This window comes from Brassica rapa, chromosome A04 (genome assembly GCF_000309985.2).
Source record: "Brassica rapa cultivar Chiifu-401-42 chromosome A04, CAAS_Brap_v3.01, whole genome shotgun sequence".
Lineage (NCBI taxonomy): Eukaryota > Viridiplantae > Streptophyta > Magnoliopsida > Brassicales > Brassicaceae > Brassica > Brassica rapa.
Window position 1 is genome coordinate 15,205,678 of NC_024798.2, and position 16,827 is coordinate 15,222,504.

Sequence of the window (16,827 nt, forward strand, 5' to 3'; positions counted from 1 at the left end):
CCAGAAAACAGGGTATATATGTGTTGCACAACTCCAAAGAAAGAAACAGCTTTCAAACATGAATGAGCCATATCATTAACCACAAGATTAAGACAATGACAAGCACATGGCATATACAAAGCTTTTGAATTTATGTCAAGCAATCATCTTTGAACACCTTGATGTTTTCCCTTCATGTTAGAACCATTGTCGTAACTTTGACCCCTCACATTATCAACATCAAGAGTAAGAGACTTTAGAACATCTAATAGTTTTTCAAAGAGCCCTAGATCAGATGTGTCATCTACCTTTAGAAACTCTAAAAAAATACTCTTCTACTTTGACTTTTTTATCAGACATGTTCACACATCGTATTATTAGAGTCATTTGTTCTTGGTGACTCACATCTGGTGTACAATCAAGAATCACTAAAAAGTATATTTGTCTCTTTGATAATTGCAACAATGGAATGCTGAACATTATTAACCAAAAGCGAAATAAACTCATTATGTATATTATGACCATGATGATGAATTTCATGATTTTGAATGTGCCTAATATGGTCTTGGATTATCAAATCAAATTCTGCAACCATTTCAATAGCTCCTAAAAATTACCATTGCTATCTTGGTAAATTTTCTCATTTTTTCCTCTATAAGCTAAGCACCGTTTAGAAAGAAATTTTACAATAAAAAAATTACAATTGCTATCTTGTTTATTCGCAATCATTTTAGAGTAAATAAATAAAAAAAAATCAATCTTATCTATCGTATATGATATATAATTAAATTTAAATGATAATAACATATATATATATAGTACACTTTTAATATGGATATTTATTAAATGAAATTTCTACTCATATGATTTTATGATTATTTGCATATTTTTGTAACAAGAGTTTACACCAACGATTTTTTTTAATGTGGGATAATTTCAATAATTTATAATCATTTAAAAAACAATGAAGATTTCAAAATTAAAATATTAACTTTTCAGTATATGTTCAATGCAAATATCAAAATATAAGTATACATTTTCATACGATGTATAGTTTTATTTAAACGATATGAAATATATATATATATATATATATATATATTAACATAAAAACCTATTAAAATAAAATTATTTCTTCATATGGTCTTATAATCATTGTATCTTAATATAGAAAAAAAATTAGAGTATTTGCACTCTACACACACACATTATAGTCTATTTTGTTATATACACATTTCAAATGGTCCCCATTGTTTTTTTGAGTTGTAATTACTGTGTTGCCCCTATTGTTTAAATAAAATCGAAAACCACATCAATTCTTCTCTCTTGCTTACTCTATTCTTTTTTTAATTTTTTAATCTCAAAATCTTTTTCCATCATTCTCTCTTCCTACCCCACTTACAATTATCCCTAGAAACTTTTAGTCTTCTCTCTTTCCATATACATTTGCTGTTCTTATATTTGATATCTCAAACCATAGTCATGTTATTAACAATGAAGGAAGACGATGTGCAAGCACCTATGTCCAATTCCTGAGAGAATTTTTATATTTCCTTGTCGAAGATATTAATTATTTTTTTGTATTACAACTCACCCTCTTTCCTCTACTAAACTTGTTTCAGTTTCTAAACCCTCTACATGATCTATGCAAATCTGAACTCTCTCTTCCTTACACCAAGTTCAATACTTTGTAATTGTTGTGTTATACTACTGATTTTCAAGGGTTTAATGGATTTTTCTGGTTAAGAAACTATGCTTTCTCCCCCTGTTCCTTGAGCTGACGGTGGCACGTGTATTTTCACTCCTCAATCTGTACCTTTGTAATTGTGATTTTTATAGTTGTTTAACTTGCTAACTTACATATTCTTGAGACAATACAGATTTAAACCAGATATTATTTGAAGCATATGCCAAGACCAGTTTACAAAACTAATACATAGACTGATATTATTTCATTTACACAAATTATATTTAAAAAAAATTGTAATGTAAATGGGGTTAGACGGCTACAATAATTTATTGGTACATTGTAATAAATAAAAAATAGTAGACAGTTATAATTTTCTTTGAATTAGACTCTAAAATAATTGTTATATGGGTAATATATTTAATAACATATAACAATATAATTATCCGACGTAACTTGTTATACATAACAATTTATTTATTGGATTATTCATCCAAATTTATTGTTAGATGGCTAACATATATTTAATTATGTGTAACAATTTAGTTATCCGTCAAATCTAATGTAAAATATTTTAAAACCAAATATTGATATCTAATTTATTATTTATCCATTAATAAAATATTTTAGCTGGCAAATTGTTATAGTATCGGAGCATTGCCTTTTGATATTGAAGTAGTTGTAATTTCTCCAACTCATCTCAAAACCGTATTGTAAGACTAGTTCACTTGGAATAAAACAAATGTAAGACAACTAATATGAGCTATAATTATTATGTATTTCAAATGAGCAAATGATTATTTTCCGAACATTTTATTTCATGTCTACCAAACAGAAGTCAAGGACTTTTAAATAAAATATAATAATTTATTAATATTGCTAACATATTTAATGGCAAACATCTATTGTTAAACAGTTAAAAAGAAAACAATTTCATTTTTTTCTAGGTTCAATATCACTTGGTCCACCAGAAAGTTTTTTTTCAAAGGTCTTGTCCACCAAAAAAATAATCAAGAAAAGATTCTCCACCGAGAACAGCATGAAGTTTAGTATAAGGCTTGTGTCAGAATTGTTCAGCCTCTGATTCGCCAAAACTTTCCTGCTTATCCCGTGTCACGTGTTACGTAAGGTTGACCTAGCATTAATATTTTCCTTTGCAACATAAGGACAGTTCAGACATTTCACCTCTCCAACTTGCATATTTCTGCCCACACAACTTTTATTTACGGTATTTTGCTAATTAGTTGATTCTTTTAGGATTTTAACCCAATTCACTCAAAAAATTAAACCTTGATTATAAATGTTTATGCGAGACTTTTAACAACTTTAGTAATTTATAATCGTTTTTTTAAATTCAAAATACAACATATATAAAACAAAATCTAGATTTTTATTATACGATTAATGTAATTATGTAATTTATTTTAATAATAACAAAATAAACAAAAATGATAACGAAATAATGTAATTTATTGTTTAAAATCATTAATTGCTATATATATTTTAGAAGGCATACACAAGTGCCATATATGATGTGATTTTTTAATTTTTTACAAAATTTAGGTTATAACTTTTTAAAATATCTTCAATTAATATATAGGGGATTAATATTTCATCCCCAAAAGGGACAAATCGGAGCAATACATAGATCCCGACGACAAAGTAAACGGCAGGCTAGGTTACAAGGTGAAAAACTAAAATCTAAACACAAAACATCATGCTAAGCAAGAGAGATTCAAGGCTAGGGAAAGAAGGCAAAATGGAGTTTGCTCCCTACTCCGGTGACTCTCACTCCGAAGTCCGGGACATCACCTGACGGGTATCCATCACCAAACACCTTCGTTCAAGCATCCCGGAGGAGCCCCGCGGCCTAAGCACGCCAGATCCAAGGAGAAGACCCGACTCTTGAAACCCTAACGCCGCCGCTTTTGCAAATCCGCCACCACACAGGTCCGAGATGCTGCTACTCCTCCACTCTCCCAGCGGTGAAGAGAATGCTCCAGGCCAACGAGAAACGAGCTAAAGTGAACCGCCATTTCTCTAGAAAGCTCCGCCGACACAAAACCGTTCTCACCAACGGCGACAATCCTACCCCCGATGACTGACAAGCGGCTACTGGCAGCCCCTCAGTCGTAGAGATCAAACCGCACAGATGACCTACCCATTTCGCCGGTCAAAACAGAGAAGAACCTTCATCGAACCATAGATCTCGACTGCTCCGTCTTGTAGCTCAGATTCCGAGTGGGTATGGAGGTCGTTAAAGCTCCGGCGTCACCGCCGTCACCATAGCGACTCCAACCCTAAAGCAAAAGAAAGATGTCTTTTTTGAGAGAGAATAAACAAGGCGCGTGTGTACACTTGCCTCTCAAAGGTTCGCACCAGCTTAGCATCATTATACAACTAAGAACTAAACTCAATCCTGGATTGTATTGTTGATTATCTACTGATACTCTTCCTGTTTTGAAATGTAACATGTTTAGGATAATTTTTATATTTCAAATTTTAATAATACTTTCTAGGTAAAAAATAATAATTTTCTTAATAAATGTATACTATTCAAATCATCTTACATTTCAGAACAAATGGGAGTATATGTTAGCACTTTCAAATTAACCATTCAAGATTTGTTACAATGATTTTTAATAAATAGTAATTCAATAAATACTACTCAATCTCCTTGAGATATTTGCTAAATCAAAACAATCTAGTCCTCAATTAGGTGAAATTGAGTCTTCTCAAAAAAAAAAAGCACGACATTGATTATGTTTGACTAATAATCCTCTGATAAAGTCGTCTAAAGTAGCGTAAGGTCCAAATTAGTAACTTTAGGTGATACTAGAGGTCTCAGTTTGTAAATGTGGTTAAAACCTTTGTGGTGTAAATCATGTTTGTAAATTTGGGTTGAATTACATCTGAGTCCAAATTCAGGTAGCGTAAGGTCCAATTAGTGACTTTAGGTGATACTAGAGGTCTCAGTTTGTAAATGTGGTTAAAACTTTTGTGGTGTAAATCATGTTCCTCCCAAATTGGTTAATGAAAAGTTGATGTTGAATTAAAAAAAAAAAAAAAAAAAAAAGTCGTCTAAAGTACCCGATATTAATTTAGTTTGACTTATAATCAAGACGTCTGAAAACACCTGACATTACTTAGTTTGACTAAATAATTAAGTCCACTAACAATGAAACAAAAATACACTAATGCGTGCACTAATATAATACAGGTTACCTTTATATTTTATAATCATCATTTATTAACAAAATTAAGCATAGAGTTTGGGCCTTCGAGAATAGGCCTCTCCCATCTCTCTCTCTCTCTCTCTCACTCTCACACACACTCACGCACACACTCTGTCACTCTTTTGCTCTCGCAGATCACACAAATCTCCTCTGAGATCTAAAACCTCCAAGTAAATTCCATTTCTTGAATTCACAGTTTCTTCTCCACTAAAACACTAAAAAACTATTACTTTCTTGGGTTTTATTGCTTAAAGACGAACCCTTGCCTCAAGATTTCAAGATTTGATTTTGAAGATAAATTGCAAAACTCAAATGGGAACAATGCACAGAAGGTATGTATGTTTCTTTCTAAGCTTCTCTGATTGTAAAACACAAAGGAGTTAGTATGAAAGATTTACTCTAAGTGGTTGGAGCTCTTTGCAGTGGTTTAGCTCCTCGAAGAACAAATGAAAACGCAAAAGCTGTCATCACAACAATCCTAGGAATCGTGTTTGGCACTTTTATTGGCATTACATTGCCCTCACTTTCTTTAAAGGTAACATCTTTGTGCTTCTTCTTCTTTTCATTTTGTCATGTTTTTTATTTTTTTGTTTTGTATATTCTTGCAGATTAACTTTCCCTCGGCACTTATATCATCCCTTGATGTAGCCTTATCAGATGGGCACTTGTTATCTACTCACAAATCCCCTCAAGATTTTGGCTCAAGAAAATTTCCTGAGGTATGAATGACATCATGGCTTGTAGTTTTAAGGCCATTTCAACCTGGAATGTATCAAATTCATTTGCCCTATGGATATGAATCATATGATTGATTCATTGATAGAATTGTGAAACATATATATACAAGGAGTAGTTTATATATATGAGAGATCTGCAATATATTAAGCATTGTTAATTCTGGAAGTGTCTGAAATCTCTGTGTATCCGTGAAAATGTTAGCATTCATTTGCTTTGGGCCGGTTTAGAAAATCGGGTTTTGAGGCTACTATAAATACGGATTTAAAAGATTGTAGTGTATTCACTCCGTAATCAATATACAAAATTCTAAACAGGTATTTGACTCAATTCGTTTTCGCTATTAAGTTTCTTTGCTTTCTTCAACAAGTTAGTTTGTGTTCGTTGGTAACAAGGATGGAGTGTCTTAGACTAGCGTCTCATTGAGGATACAGTGTTATCTTTTGTGTGTGTGTGATTGCAGATATATGTTCCAACCAATCCACGTGGTGCAGAACTGCTACCTCCAGGGATTGTTGTGGCAAAAACTGATCTTTACTTGCGTAGATTATGGGGAGAACCTAATGAAGTATGTGCACTTTCTACATTTATATACATGATGAGTGGAGTTATTTGATAGTGAAACAATATCTTTTGGCAGGATTTGAAGAAGAAGCCAAAGTATCTTGTGACATTTACAGTTGGGTTTGATCAGAGGAACCATATTAATACAGTTGTTAAGAAGGTTACTGCAATCTCCGCATGTTTTCAGTTAGTATGATGCTCTCTTTGGTAGATACACTGAAAAATCTTGTCGTTTGCTTGTCAGTTTTCTGAAGATTTTCAGATTTTGCTTTTCCATTATGATGGCCGGACAACCGAGTGGGACCAGTTTGAGTGGTCCAAGACCGCTATTCATATCAGTACAAGAAAGCAAACAAAATGGTGAGTCATCTAGTAGTTGAAAGATGAGTGGTTCATCTAATAGATTGTGTGTTTTATTCAGGTGGTACGCAAAGAGATTTTTGCATCCTGATGTTGTTTCTGCTTACGAGTACATATTCATATGGGATGAAGACCTTGGTGTGGAGCATTTCAATGCAGATAAGTACATTGAGTTAGTGAAGAAGCATGGTTTGGAGATTTCTCAACCAGGACTAGAGCCCAACAATGGACTTACATGGGAAATGACAAAGAGGAGAGGTGACAGAGAGGTCCACAAGTAAGAAGATCCTAAAACGATTCTTCTTTTGCCTTCTTTTTGTTCTTTTGGTTCTTGAGTCAAGAATGTGTGTTTGTTTATTAACAGAGATACTAAAGAAAAAGCAGGATGGTGTAGTGACCCACATTTACCTCCTTGTGCTGCGTAAATAAATCTCTTTCTCTTCTCTTACCATCTTTGTGTGCTTAGTTGTTGTCAGAACTCAGCTTTGTTCTTCCTTCCCACAGGTTTGTAGAAATAATGGCGCCTGTATTTTCCAGAGAAGCTTGGCGATGTGTGTGGCATATGATTCAGGTTTGTGTTTTAGCTCAGATCTTTTGTCAGAGTATCTGTGATCTGTACATCATTGTTCAAACTGTTGCAGAACGATCTGGTTCATGGATGGGGTCTGGACTTTGCTCTTAGAAGATGCGTTGAAGTAAGTAGTTTGTGTCTCTATGTTTTCACTATAGCTATGGTTATTAGTATTATTGATGATGAAAATATCTTGCTGCAGCCTGCTCATGAGAAGATTGGAGTTGTAGATTCGCAGTGGATCATTCATAAAGTGATACCTTCGCTTGGGAGTCAAGGTAAGTCAGAGAATGGGAAAGCTCCTTGGCAAGGAGTGAGGGAGAGATGCAAAAAGGAGTGGACTATGTTTCAGAACCGATTAGCAGAAGCTGATAAGGAGTATCTTGGGAGGATGGTGGTGAAAGAATAAGAAAATAAATTTGTTTTCTTGTTTATAGGTTATTCTATTAAGAAAAAAACTCTTTTTGTATATCAAACATTATACCTTATACTATATGTTATGATGTTAGGGCGTGTGAAACCCTTTTTATTTGTACTGTATGAGAGTTATAGTTTTGATATAGCTTTAATATTATGTTCTATTTATTTTCTTGATTTTTGCATGTCTACGGCTTTGAAGTTAAGTGTTTTAGTACAATGATCTCTTGAGAAAGTAAGAAAATGGTATGAACCGAAGGTTGAAGGGCAAACAAAGTATTTAATCAGAATCTGCCTAAAATCCTAAGCATATATCTCCTTTTATAATAACCTCATCCAAGCGCAACCACCATGTATATCCTAAGAGTAGAACTTTAGTAAAAATTGAACCAAAATTAGATTTTATTGATAATCAAAGTGATGATCTCTTGAAAAAGTAAGGATTCGTTGAGATGTTCAGCTCGCTGTCTCGACGCTTTGACTGCCAAGATGGCACTGAAGTGGAAGATGTTGATTGTATGTTGGGACTAGGCTTGGGCATATTATCGGAAACCCAAAAAATAATATCGAAACCGGATCAAAACTTACCAAAACCCGAATGGTTCCTATTTCTTTATACCCAAAAAATCGAAATCAAACCGGAACAGAACCGACAGATACCCAAATATTTGAAATATAATAAAATATAAATTAATTTATATATATATTAATTTATAAATAAAATATATATATATCCTCGAATTACCTGAATATTTTTTGGGTGTTTTCGGATTTAACTCGGGTATTCAGGGGTTTTCAATTTTTTGGCTTTAAAACAAAACCTGAACTGTTTCTAATTCAGTTCGACTTTGGATTTTATAGAAAAATAGAAACAAACCCAAATCTGACACTACCAAAATCGATCAGACCTGAAACATGTCCGGTTCCTAAACAGCTCCTAAATATCCCAATCTGAATAGTTCAAACCGATCCAAATCGAAAGCCCGGCACTAGTTGGGACGTTACAGTCTCAGACCCGCATCGTGGAGCATAGTTGATGAATTTTACGGTCCGTGTTTCATATGTGAAATCTAATTCCTACACTGATCCATTCATCAGCCTATAAAATCTTAATAAGAATTAACATTCTTATTTGGTTTAAAGTAATTTGTCTGTTTCCAAAAGCAAAATTCAAACCTAAACGCAAAAGATTGAATTTAAATCATAAGTTTCTTCATTTATAAAAGGATTTGATGGTTAAACATCTCAGTGATATTTGATTTGACAGTACTTTTGTTTCGCAATCTTGCGTCACAATTTATTTTATTTTATTTTGAAAGGTTAATAGTAATACCAGACTTATTACCAGTCTCTCGATGACTCGATCAATTTTATATATTGCTCTTAATAGATAACGTAATTGGTGGGGAAATTAAGGAGAGGAGAAGGGTATATATCATTGGTTTGGAGTGAGTGTGAAGCTTCACACCAAATCCAATTTATTTATATTTTCTAATGTGTTATAATATACTCTCCAGAAGAAAAGTCTGAACATTTCAGTTTCACCTTCCTTTTTGCTTTTGATTTAAGTCAATTATTATTTGTCCATAGAATTCCATAATGTCTCCCTTTACTTTATTATTTTCTGTGTTGGCTGTTTAACTTTCATTGTTTTTTTATGGTGTAAAGTTTGCTTTCATATCATTATTAGTAGCCTCGTATGAGGAAACCCATATATTAAGCAACATCATAAGAGTATTTTCTCATGTATCTTGTGTTTAAATATATAAATAATGATATAATTAAGAAAATATGGAATTAGGAAGAACAGAACAGAAGACACTGACCAACTAGAAGTTTGGTGTCAGGCACCAACCATATTTAGACTAACAAAGAATAAAAACCTCATCTCTCTTTTGCATATCCATTCCTCATCACATTCACAAAGCTTCTCTTTCTCCCATCAGCATATAATTTTCTCTTCCTCTCTTCTCGTCTGATAGATTTGAAGGGTAGCAAGGAGAAATAGAGAGGCAAATGGGAGAGATGAAGAGTATGCAAATGGGTGTGATTGGAGCCTTATTTCTATCTGTAGCATCTTCTGTCTCCATTGTCATTTGCAACAAAGCTTTGATGACCAATCTTGGCTTCCCTTTTGGTATTTTACCTTTTATAAATATGGATCAATTGAATCATTCAATTAACGTGACAACATATGTTGTAAATATTATCCTTATCAGAACTGATTATTCGTATCAAGAATTGATCTGTTTTTTGTAATATTTTTTTCTTTCAGCAACGACACTAACAAGTTGGCATTTGATGGTAACATATTGCACACTTCATGTGGCATATAAACTAAGTTTCTTTGAAAATAAACCAATAGACACAAAGACTGTTGTTCTCTTTGGCCTCCTCAATGGCATCTCCATTGGTCTTCTGAATCTCAGCCTCGGCTTCAATTCCATCGGCTTCTATCAAGTATATTTATATGTCCAATAAATTGTATAATCATCATCATGTGACATTTATACGATTGACCAGCTTTTATGTTTTTGTCCTTGAATTACGGCAGATGACCAAACTTGCTATCATTCCATTCACTGTACTATTGGAAACTCTCTTCCTCAACAAGAAGTTCAGGTGAACCTTTTCTTATTTACTTTTAGTTATTCATGATTATTAAATAACACATATATCACATCCCTCACATGTTGGCATATTTGATTTTGCAGTCGGAAGATAAAATTCTCATTATTTTTGCTATTGGTTGGGGTTGGAATAGCATCAATCACAGATCTTCAGCTCAATTTTGTTGGTTCTGTTCTCTCTCTCCTTGCCATCGCAACAACTTGCGTCGGCCAAATTGTATGTTTTAATTCAGCTTTTTCATAAAAAAAGTCAATATATAATGATTTACTCCATATATTAATGTATATTTTGTATGTTTGGCGAAGCTAACAAACACGATCCAAAAGAGACTGAACGTGACATCAACGCAACTCCTTTACCAATCGGCCCCGTTTCAAGCCGCTATACTATTTGTCTCGGGTCCCTTTGTCGACAAATACCTCACTCGCCTCAACGTCTTCTCCTTCCATTACTCTCCTATCGTTGTGGTAATCTTACATCATTATATTCATTTCCTTCATTTTCAGTTGGCATTATAAATAAAATTAATATGGTTGTTTGTGGTTGATTGGTTCGCCCTAGATAGAATAAGTTTGTGAAACTTGACAATGGTGAATCTTGTTTTGTATCCATGCAGGGGTTCATAACGCTATCGTGTTTAATAGCGGTTTCCGTTAACTTCAGCACGTTTTTAGTGATCGGAAAGACATCTCCGGTGACGTACCAAGTCTTGGGACATCTCAAAACGTGTTTGGTGCTTGCTTTTGGTTACACTCTCCTCCACGATCCATTCACTCCTCGTAACATCGCAGGAATCCTAATCGCGGTCCTTGGCATGCTTCTCTACTCCTACTTCTGCTCCGTTGCTTCTAAATCAAAACAAGGCTCCTCCGAGTCCTCTTTTATTGTACGTCATCACAGTATCACACCAACAAAGTAAAAAAAAATGAAGAGTGTTGGTTTTGTTAATTAATTTTTTTTGGTTTTGTTCCTTTTTTAACAGGGGAAAGACAGGGATACAACGCCGCTTTTGAGCCAAGAAAAAGAGAACCATGAAGCCAAGAAATTAGACAAGCATTCTCCAGTATAATTGATTACACCATAAAATAAAAAGTACAAGTTCTCTTTCTTTCTTTATGGTCTCCTTCTATAATTCTGATTTTTCAATTCATTGATAAAGGTTTTGTAATTGAGAAAAAAACTGAAACAACCAATGGGCCTTTTTCTCGTACTTTTTGGGGTTTGTTAAACATTTACACCTATTCTCTCTATCTTTTGAATATAATACAAGGATATATACACATTTATGGTTATTCTCCACTAAACCCTCAATTTCGTGTTCATTTTAATAAGTTTTTGGGTACTGAAGATTAATATGAAAATGTACCTGATGTACTTATAGTAAAAGAATCTTATAAAAATATGTCAACCTCTTATTCCTATGAATTACAAAATCAATTTGATTTTAAAGTACACTTTTATTTATTTGATATGAAAAGATATTCTAGATTTGAAGTCATCAAATATGAAATATACTCTTTATTTGAAGCCTTGTTCGGAAACTCGCTAAGCATGCTTCACGTACAAACCTAGCGATTTATTGAAAACAAGGAAAAAATCGTGGAGTACGCAGAAAAATTTTTTTTATACATACACATTTTATAAATATAATAAAAAAAGTTGTATAATACAAGTTTATGAAGAATACTAAAAGTCATAGATTTATAAATACATACCAATCAGATCACAAAATATAATCGTACTTCTTTTACTTCACAACCATTACAAATAGTTTAATATATTTTAACTATATTTATCTTTAAACTATCAAAACTAAAATTAAATAAATTTTACTATAATTTACGTAATATAATTTTTAATATAAAATAATACATGCAAAACATATTAATTAAGTGTAAGAAAAAATATAATTATAATTAATTGTATAATTGGGTCTTATGGTTGATTGGACTTGTGATAAATAAAGAAATAAATAAAATAACGTGGTTTTCTTCTTCGTTTGCTAATCATCCAACTCAGCCATAGAAAAAGTCTGAAATCACCACCAATTACACGTCGGGTTATCCACTTCCACGGTCCAGGCGGACACAAAATTGGACCACCGCGTAAGATCATCCATCTGCATGAACTCGCCATGCTCCATCTCCGATTCCCGTTTTCTCTCGGCCACGTAATCAGTGATGTGGCCGATTTTTAGAACAGGGTTTTTAAAGTAATGGATAATTGGATATGTAACACCACAAAAGTTGGAAATTAGTGAAATATTTTTAAATAAAAGAGATAAATTGATTTTTATTATTTTAATTTTAAACTGATCAAAGTAGATATATGTGTATTTTCTTTACGCCTTCACATCGTTTGGTGTTGTCTACGTCGTTAATCTCTCAAATGCGTCGGCCTATAAGTTTGGATCAGTCTTCCATTTGATCCATGTGGTCGTGGATGTTCGACCTTACTTAAACGAAGCTCAGGTTACCAGTGTCACCGCATCGCTTGACTTCATTTTTCTTGGGAGATCTGATGGTTGTCTCTTGCTTCCAATTTTTTATGTCTCCTTAGGAACCATCATCAGGTAGATTGATTAGTCTCTCAACTTGATCATGTTTCTTCACTTCTCTTATCATCATCATTTGCCTTGTAGGTTTTAACCAGGAGTTGTGTGATGATGAAGGGTTTTTACGTCGATGGTGATTTGTAAGGCAAGCAGTTATTAGAAAACAATTTTATCTTTTACTTTTTGTTCATATATATACTTAGAAGAAAGAAATAAAGTACTCTTTCTTTTATAATGCGCAATATACAGGGGCATATGTTGCAGTCATGACAGATTTATCTATATCAGAATTTCATGTAGTATAGCTGTCGATAACTGTGAGAGTATTATTTGTCAGTGATCATTTTAAATTTGTTTGATCATCCATCATATAGTGAGACCCACATCATTCCAATGGTTTTCTTGTTTAGAATTCAACGCGATTACAGTGTTTTTCATACACTTTACTTTCTCTACATCATGCATATCGCAATATTCCATTGCAAGGGATACATTAATTATGACCTTCTATGTTGAATTTGAATCTTCCCAACTTTTTTTGAATTGCATATCCTTATTCCTTACTTTTGCAGCGAGAATTGCGGGATATCATATATACATTCGACACAATCTTGATTTTAAAGGCCAATGAATTGATATCTCCAATGTTGGCCCATAAATCTAGTAACAAGTAAGTTCGAGAAGCTGATTTGGTTGATATATTTTGGAATTACTATATTCTAGTTAGGCTTAATATTTGGTTGTCAAAATAGCAGCTTAGCTAGAAAGGTTTTAGTATCTAGATTGCAGAGGAAATTATTATTCAGTGTAAGATTAAATTTCCTCTGTTTACCTTGTTATTTCCAAAAAAAATTGCAAGTTTTGTACAAACTACTAATAAAAACGAAATTTAAAAGTTTTGCAAAACACTATCATCTTAATCATTAAAGTTAGAAAGTAATAAAATTATATTTATATGATCGATTATCAAAATATTATCTTCATAGATTTTGCATCTGAAAATAAGATTACAAACTCTTTATATAAAAAAAAATCTTTTGGAAGAAACATTTTTCACATCTAAAGAGTTAAGCCACCCAACGAGATATCCATAATCAATTAAATATGCAAAGTAACCTAGTTTGATAAATACTGATGTTGATCCAAAAATATCAGTTTACCTATATAAATTAGATAATTTCTAAAAATTCATTCAACATATAAATATCCAAATAAACGAATTCTATTTTTATTAAGATTTCTAAGGATATTATGAATATGATATAATATCTTATATATGAAAAACGTTTAATGTTATTACATCAGTTTTTGTGACAAATAAAAATATACAATTTATTATTTAGTTTAAACTATTTAATTCAAAGTTAACCATTTAAATTTATCAAAACCGTAAACATAAAATAAAATTTATTGAAACATAAACATAAATTAAAAAAAGAAATTTATAAATTATTTGCTTAATATAGAGTTTGAATTGACTGTCTCCAATTAATATATGTCCATATTACCTGCAACCTTGTAAGATTACAAAAGTTATTTCCTTTCTTTCTTCTTATTATTGTCAATTTTGGTCAGAAGTTACCATGAGTAAAATAAAAATGAAAAGGTGTAAAATTCAACTTTTTACCAAAAAAAAAAAAGTAAAAAGAAAACCTACTGAAAACTCCGGTATGCATGACCGTATATTAACTCTTCTCTCTCCCTCCCTTCACTCGTTTCTCAGTTCTGTAATCCCTAAACCCCCAAATTCAAACAACTTTAGATTCTCTCTCTGCTTCATCTCGCGCTTGGGGAATGCTCAGCAGCTGTAACGCAAGGTTCGTGGCTCTCTCTCTCTCACTCACTCTTTCGTCAAGGTGGAAGCTTTTCTCCTTTTATGTTCCGTTCTTGAAACGTTGAGAGACAAAAAAATGTAACAAAACGATGTTTAATCAATCGTCTTTGATTGTTATGTTACTGTGTGCAGTGGGTGTGGACAAATGAATAACGGCGGTTCGTGGTTACCTGAAGAGGAAGAGGAGTTAAAGGGTCTGTCGGAAAACTTCTTTGATGATCTCATAACTCTGCCTCTTGAAGAGGACATGGAAACGGGCGATGATGATGAGGAAGGAGATTGGGATGCCAAGTTTGAAAACCTCGTGCCTCCTCCCTTGGATCTGCTCACCAGCTTGTCCTCTGAGTTCACTCACGCTCCACGTGCTGGACTCCTCAGGAACCCTCTGCCCACTTTGGTCAGTTTACACCCTTGAGTGTGTGAAGTGTCTTAGGTCTTTGATTTTACTTTTCTTTCTTGAGTCTGATGTTCATAGATAAGAATAGTTGCCAACTCAGCACCTGGACCTGGTGTGTATATGTAACAAGTGGTGATAAGTTACTATGGTAGTTTAGTTCATTGTCAACCTGATATGAAATCATTCTCGTGCTTGTTGGTTTTTGTATACGCTAACCTATGGGCTCTACTGAGTTGATAAGTGATTGAAGTTCATTCTGAAGAACTCTTCTATGTTCCATTAATTGACGGAATATATGTAAGATCCTTTTTGTAAGGAGAGTACTGATCAAGATCATGTCTTCACATTTTGGTTGCATTGAATATGCTTTTTCTGATTATGAGTTTTTAACTTAAATGTCTGCAGAAGCAGTCGAGTTCTTCAGAAGTCTCTTCTAGCTCCCTTCCTGATGTCAAACTCTCAACGCTATTCCAGTCTTCAAGCGCACTCTCAGTCCTCGAGAACGCCGCCGCAGCCAATGGTTCAGTCTCCTTCCCCGTCAAAGGCACCAGAAGCAACCTCCGCAAACGCCCCACACCGCCCACATTCAGGTCCCTCAAGTCATTTGCATCAGAGATGGTTCAGCAGTTTGCTCCTGATGATCCAGACTCCGAAACTTACCTCCCTTTTGCCAAGAAGAAACGCCAGAGGAAGAACAAGGACCAGTCATCAGTCTCTGACAGTCCAGAACAGTTCAACGCAGATGGAACAATCCGCATGTGCACTCACTGCGAGACAACCAAGACACCACAGTGGAGGGAAGGTCCATGTGGGCCTAAAACGCTATGCAATGCCTGTGGAGTCCGGTTCAGGTCAGGCCGTCTTCTTCCGGAGTACCGTCCATCGTCAAGCCCGAGCTTCATCCCAAGCTTGCATTCGAATTCTCACAGGAAGATCATAGAGATGAGAAGGAAAGATCAAGACTTGCAACCGGGATGAACCCTTTACTGTTAGAGATTATATGGAGAGATGTATTCAATATAGTTTTTGAGAGGATTTGAAGTAATTTTGATTTTCAAAAGAGCTTAGATGGTTTTAGGTGCATTAGGAAGTTGTTATGATCTCTCTTATTAAAACATTTTAGAATCTAATCTAAAATGATTTAGATTTTTCTTATTTTAACTCAACTTAAAAACTCTACTAAATTATTTTAAAATCATCATAAATCTCTTTAATTTCTTTTTGAGCAAAAAAATCTCTTTTTTTTTTTTCCATCTAAAAATTAATATTAAACAGGGCTAAAGCCCAAAAGTCTTACAAAGCCCATACACATTAGACACCCAACAAATCAAACCGGCCCAAAGACCCACAAACCAGGAAACCCTAGCGCCTAAGACGCTCTGCCGCCTCCGCGCTCCATCTCTGTACGATCTGGTCGGAGCATGAACCAAGGAAGCTCCAATCGAGGAGAAGACTGCTCAGTGAGTGCGACACACAACACAACCGCCTCAACTTGTCCATCTCCGCCACAGCACCGCCGGAACAATCATCAAACTGAAAACGCGTTTCATCGGATCTCGGAAACAGACGAGCCTCTGACGAAACCAACCCCGTTCGACACCCCCCTGTCTTCACGCCGGGAGATTCCATCGATCTATCGAGATCTCCTCGGCCTTTGAACCACTTCAAACCCTAGACAAGTGAATCGTGAACCGGAGCATAAAGACCCCAAACCCTAACTCCACCGACGCTTCATTCAAAGGGATAACTCCCCATCGACGCCTCAAACCGACACCGAGACACCACCCACAAACAAATCTCTTTAAATTATTATTTAAAACTTTATATATATAATTGATGATTTCTTTTTTTTTGCAATCAAG

General features: G+C 34.1%; 3 protein-coding genes across 7 annotated transcripts; all 3 read left to right on the plus strand.

Annotated features, from left to right (window-relative positions):
* The first annotated feature begins 4,548 nt into the window (after window positions 1-4,548).
* LOC103864879 lies at window positions 4,549-7,726 on the plus strand. Of its 2 annotated transcripts, XM_009142644.3 has the most exons (12): window positions 4,549-5,072; window positions 5,157-5,234; window positions 5,326-5,437; window positions 5,511-5,621; window positions 6,101-6,205; window positions 6,278-6,361; window positions 6,446-6,561; window positions 6,623-6,838; window positions 6,926-6,982; window positions 7,066-7,132; window positions 7,203-7,256; window positions 7,335-7,726. In XM_009142644.3, the coding sequence occupies exons 2-12, from the start codon at window positions 5,215-5,217 to the stop codon at window positions 7,539-7,541; spliced, it is 1,149 nt and encodes a 382-aa protein (XP_009140892.1). In that variant the 5' UTR covers window positions 4,549-5,072; window positions 5,157-5,214; the 3' UTR covers window positions 7,542-7,726. The 2 variants fall into 2 exon arrangements, with proteins under 2 accessions (XP_009140892.1, XP_033145158.1); XM_033289267.1 differs by having other exon boundaries at window positions 4,550-5,234.
* A 1,176-nt stretch (window positions 7,727-8,902) lies between these two features.
* On the plus strand, window positions 8,903-11,472 carry LOC103864880 (UDP-xylose transporter 1). Its single transcript, XM_009142645.3, has 7 exons — window positions 8,903-9,686; window positions 9,825-10,009; window positions 10,104-10,171; window positions 10,264-10,396; window positions 10,486-10,647; window positions 10,797-11,066; window positions 11,163-11,472. The coding sequence occupies exons 1-7, from the start codon at window positions 9,566-9,568 to the stop codon at window positions 11,247-11,249; spliced, it is 1,026 nt and encodes a 341-aa protein (XP_009140893.1). The 5' UTR covers window positions 8,903-9,565; the 3' UTR covers window positions 11,250-11,472.
* Window positions 11,473-11,704: 232 nt separating this feature from the next.
* On the plus strand, window positions 11,705-16,126 carry LOC103864881 (GATA transcription factor 11). 4 transcript variants are annotated; one of them, XM_033289275.1, is made up of 4 exons: window positions 11,705-13,404; window positions 14,458-14,590; window positions 14,701-14,965; window positions 15,371-16,120. In XM_033289275.1, exons 2-4 carry the CDS (start codon window positions 14,529-14,531, stop codon window positions 15,941-15,943), a joined length of 900 nt encoding a protein of 299 aa, XP_033145166.1. In that variant the 5' UTR covers window positions 11,705-13,404; window positions 14,458-14,528; the 3' UTR covers window positions 15,944-16,120. The 4 variants fall into 4 exon arrangements, with proteins under 4 accessions (XP_033145166.1, XP_033145170.1, XP_033145167.1 ...); XM_033289279.1 differs by having other exon boundaries at window positions 14,458-14,551; XM_033289276.1 differs by lacking the exon at window positions 11,705-13,404 and having other exon boundaries at window positions 13,439-14,590; window positions 15,371-16,126.
* The last annotated feature ends 701 nt before the right edge of the window (window positions 16,127-16,827 follow it).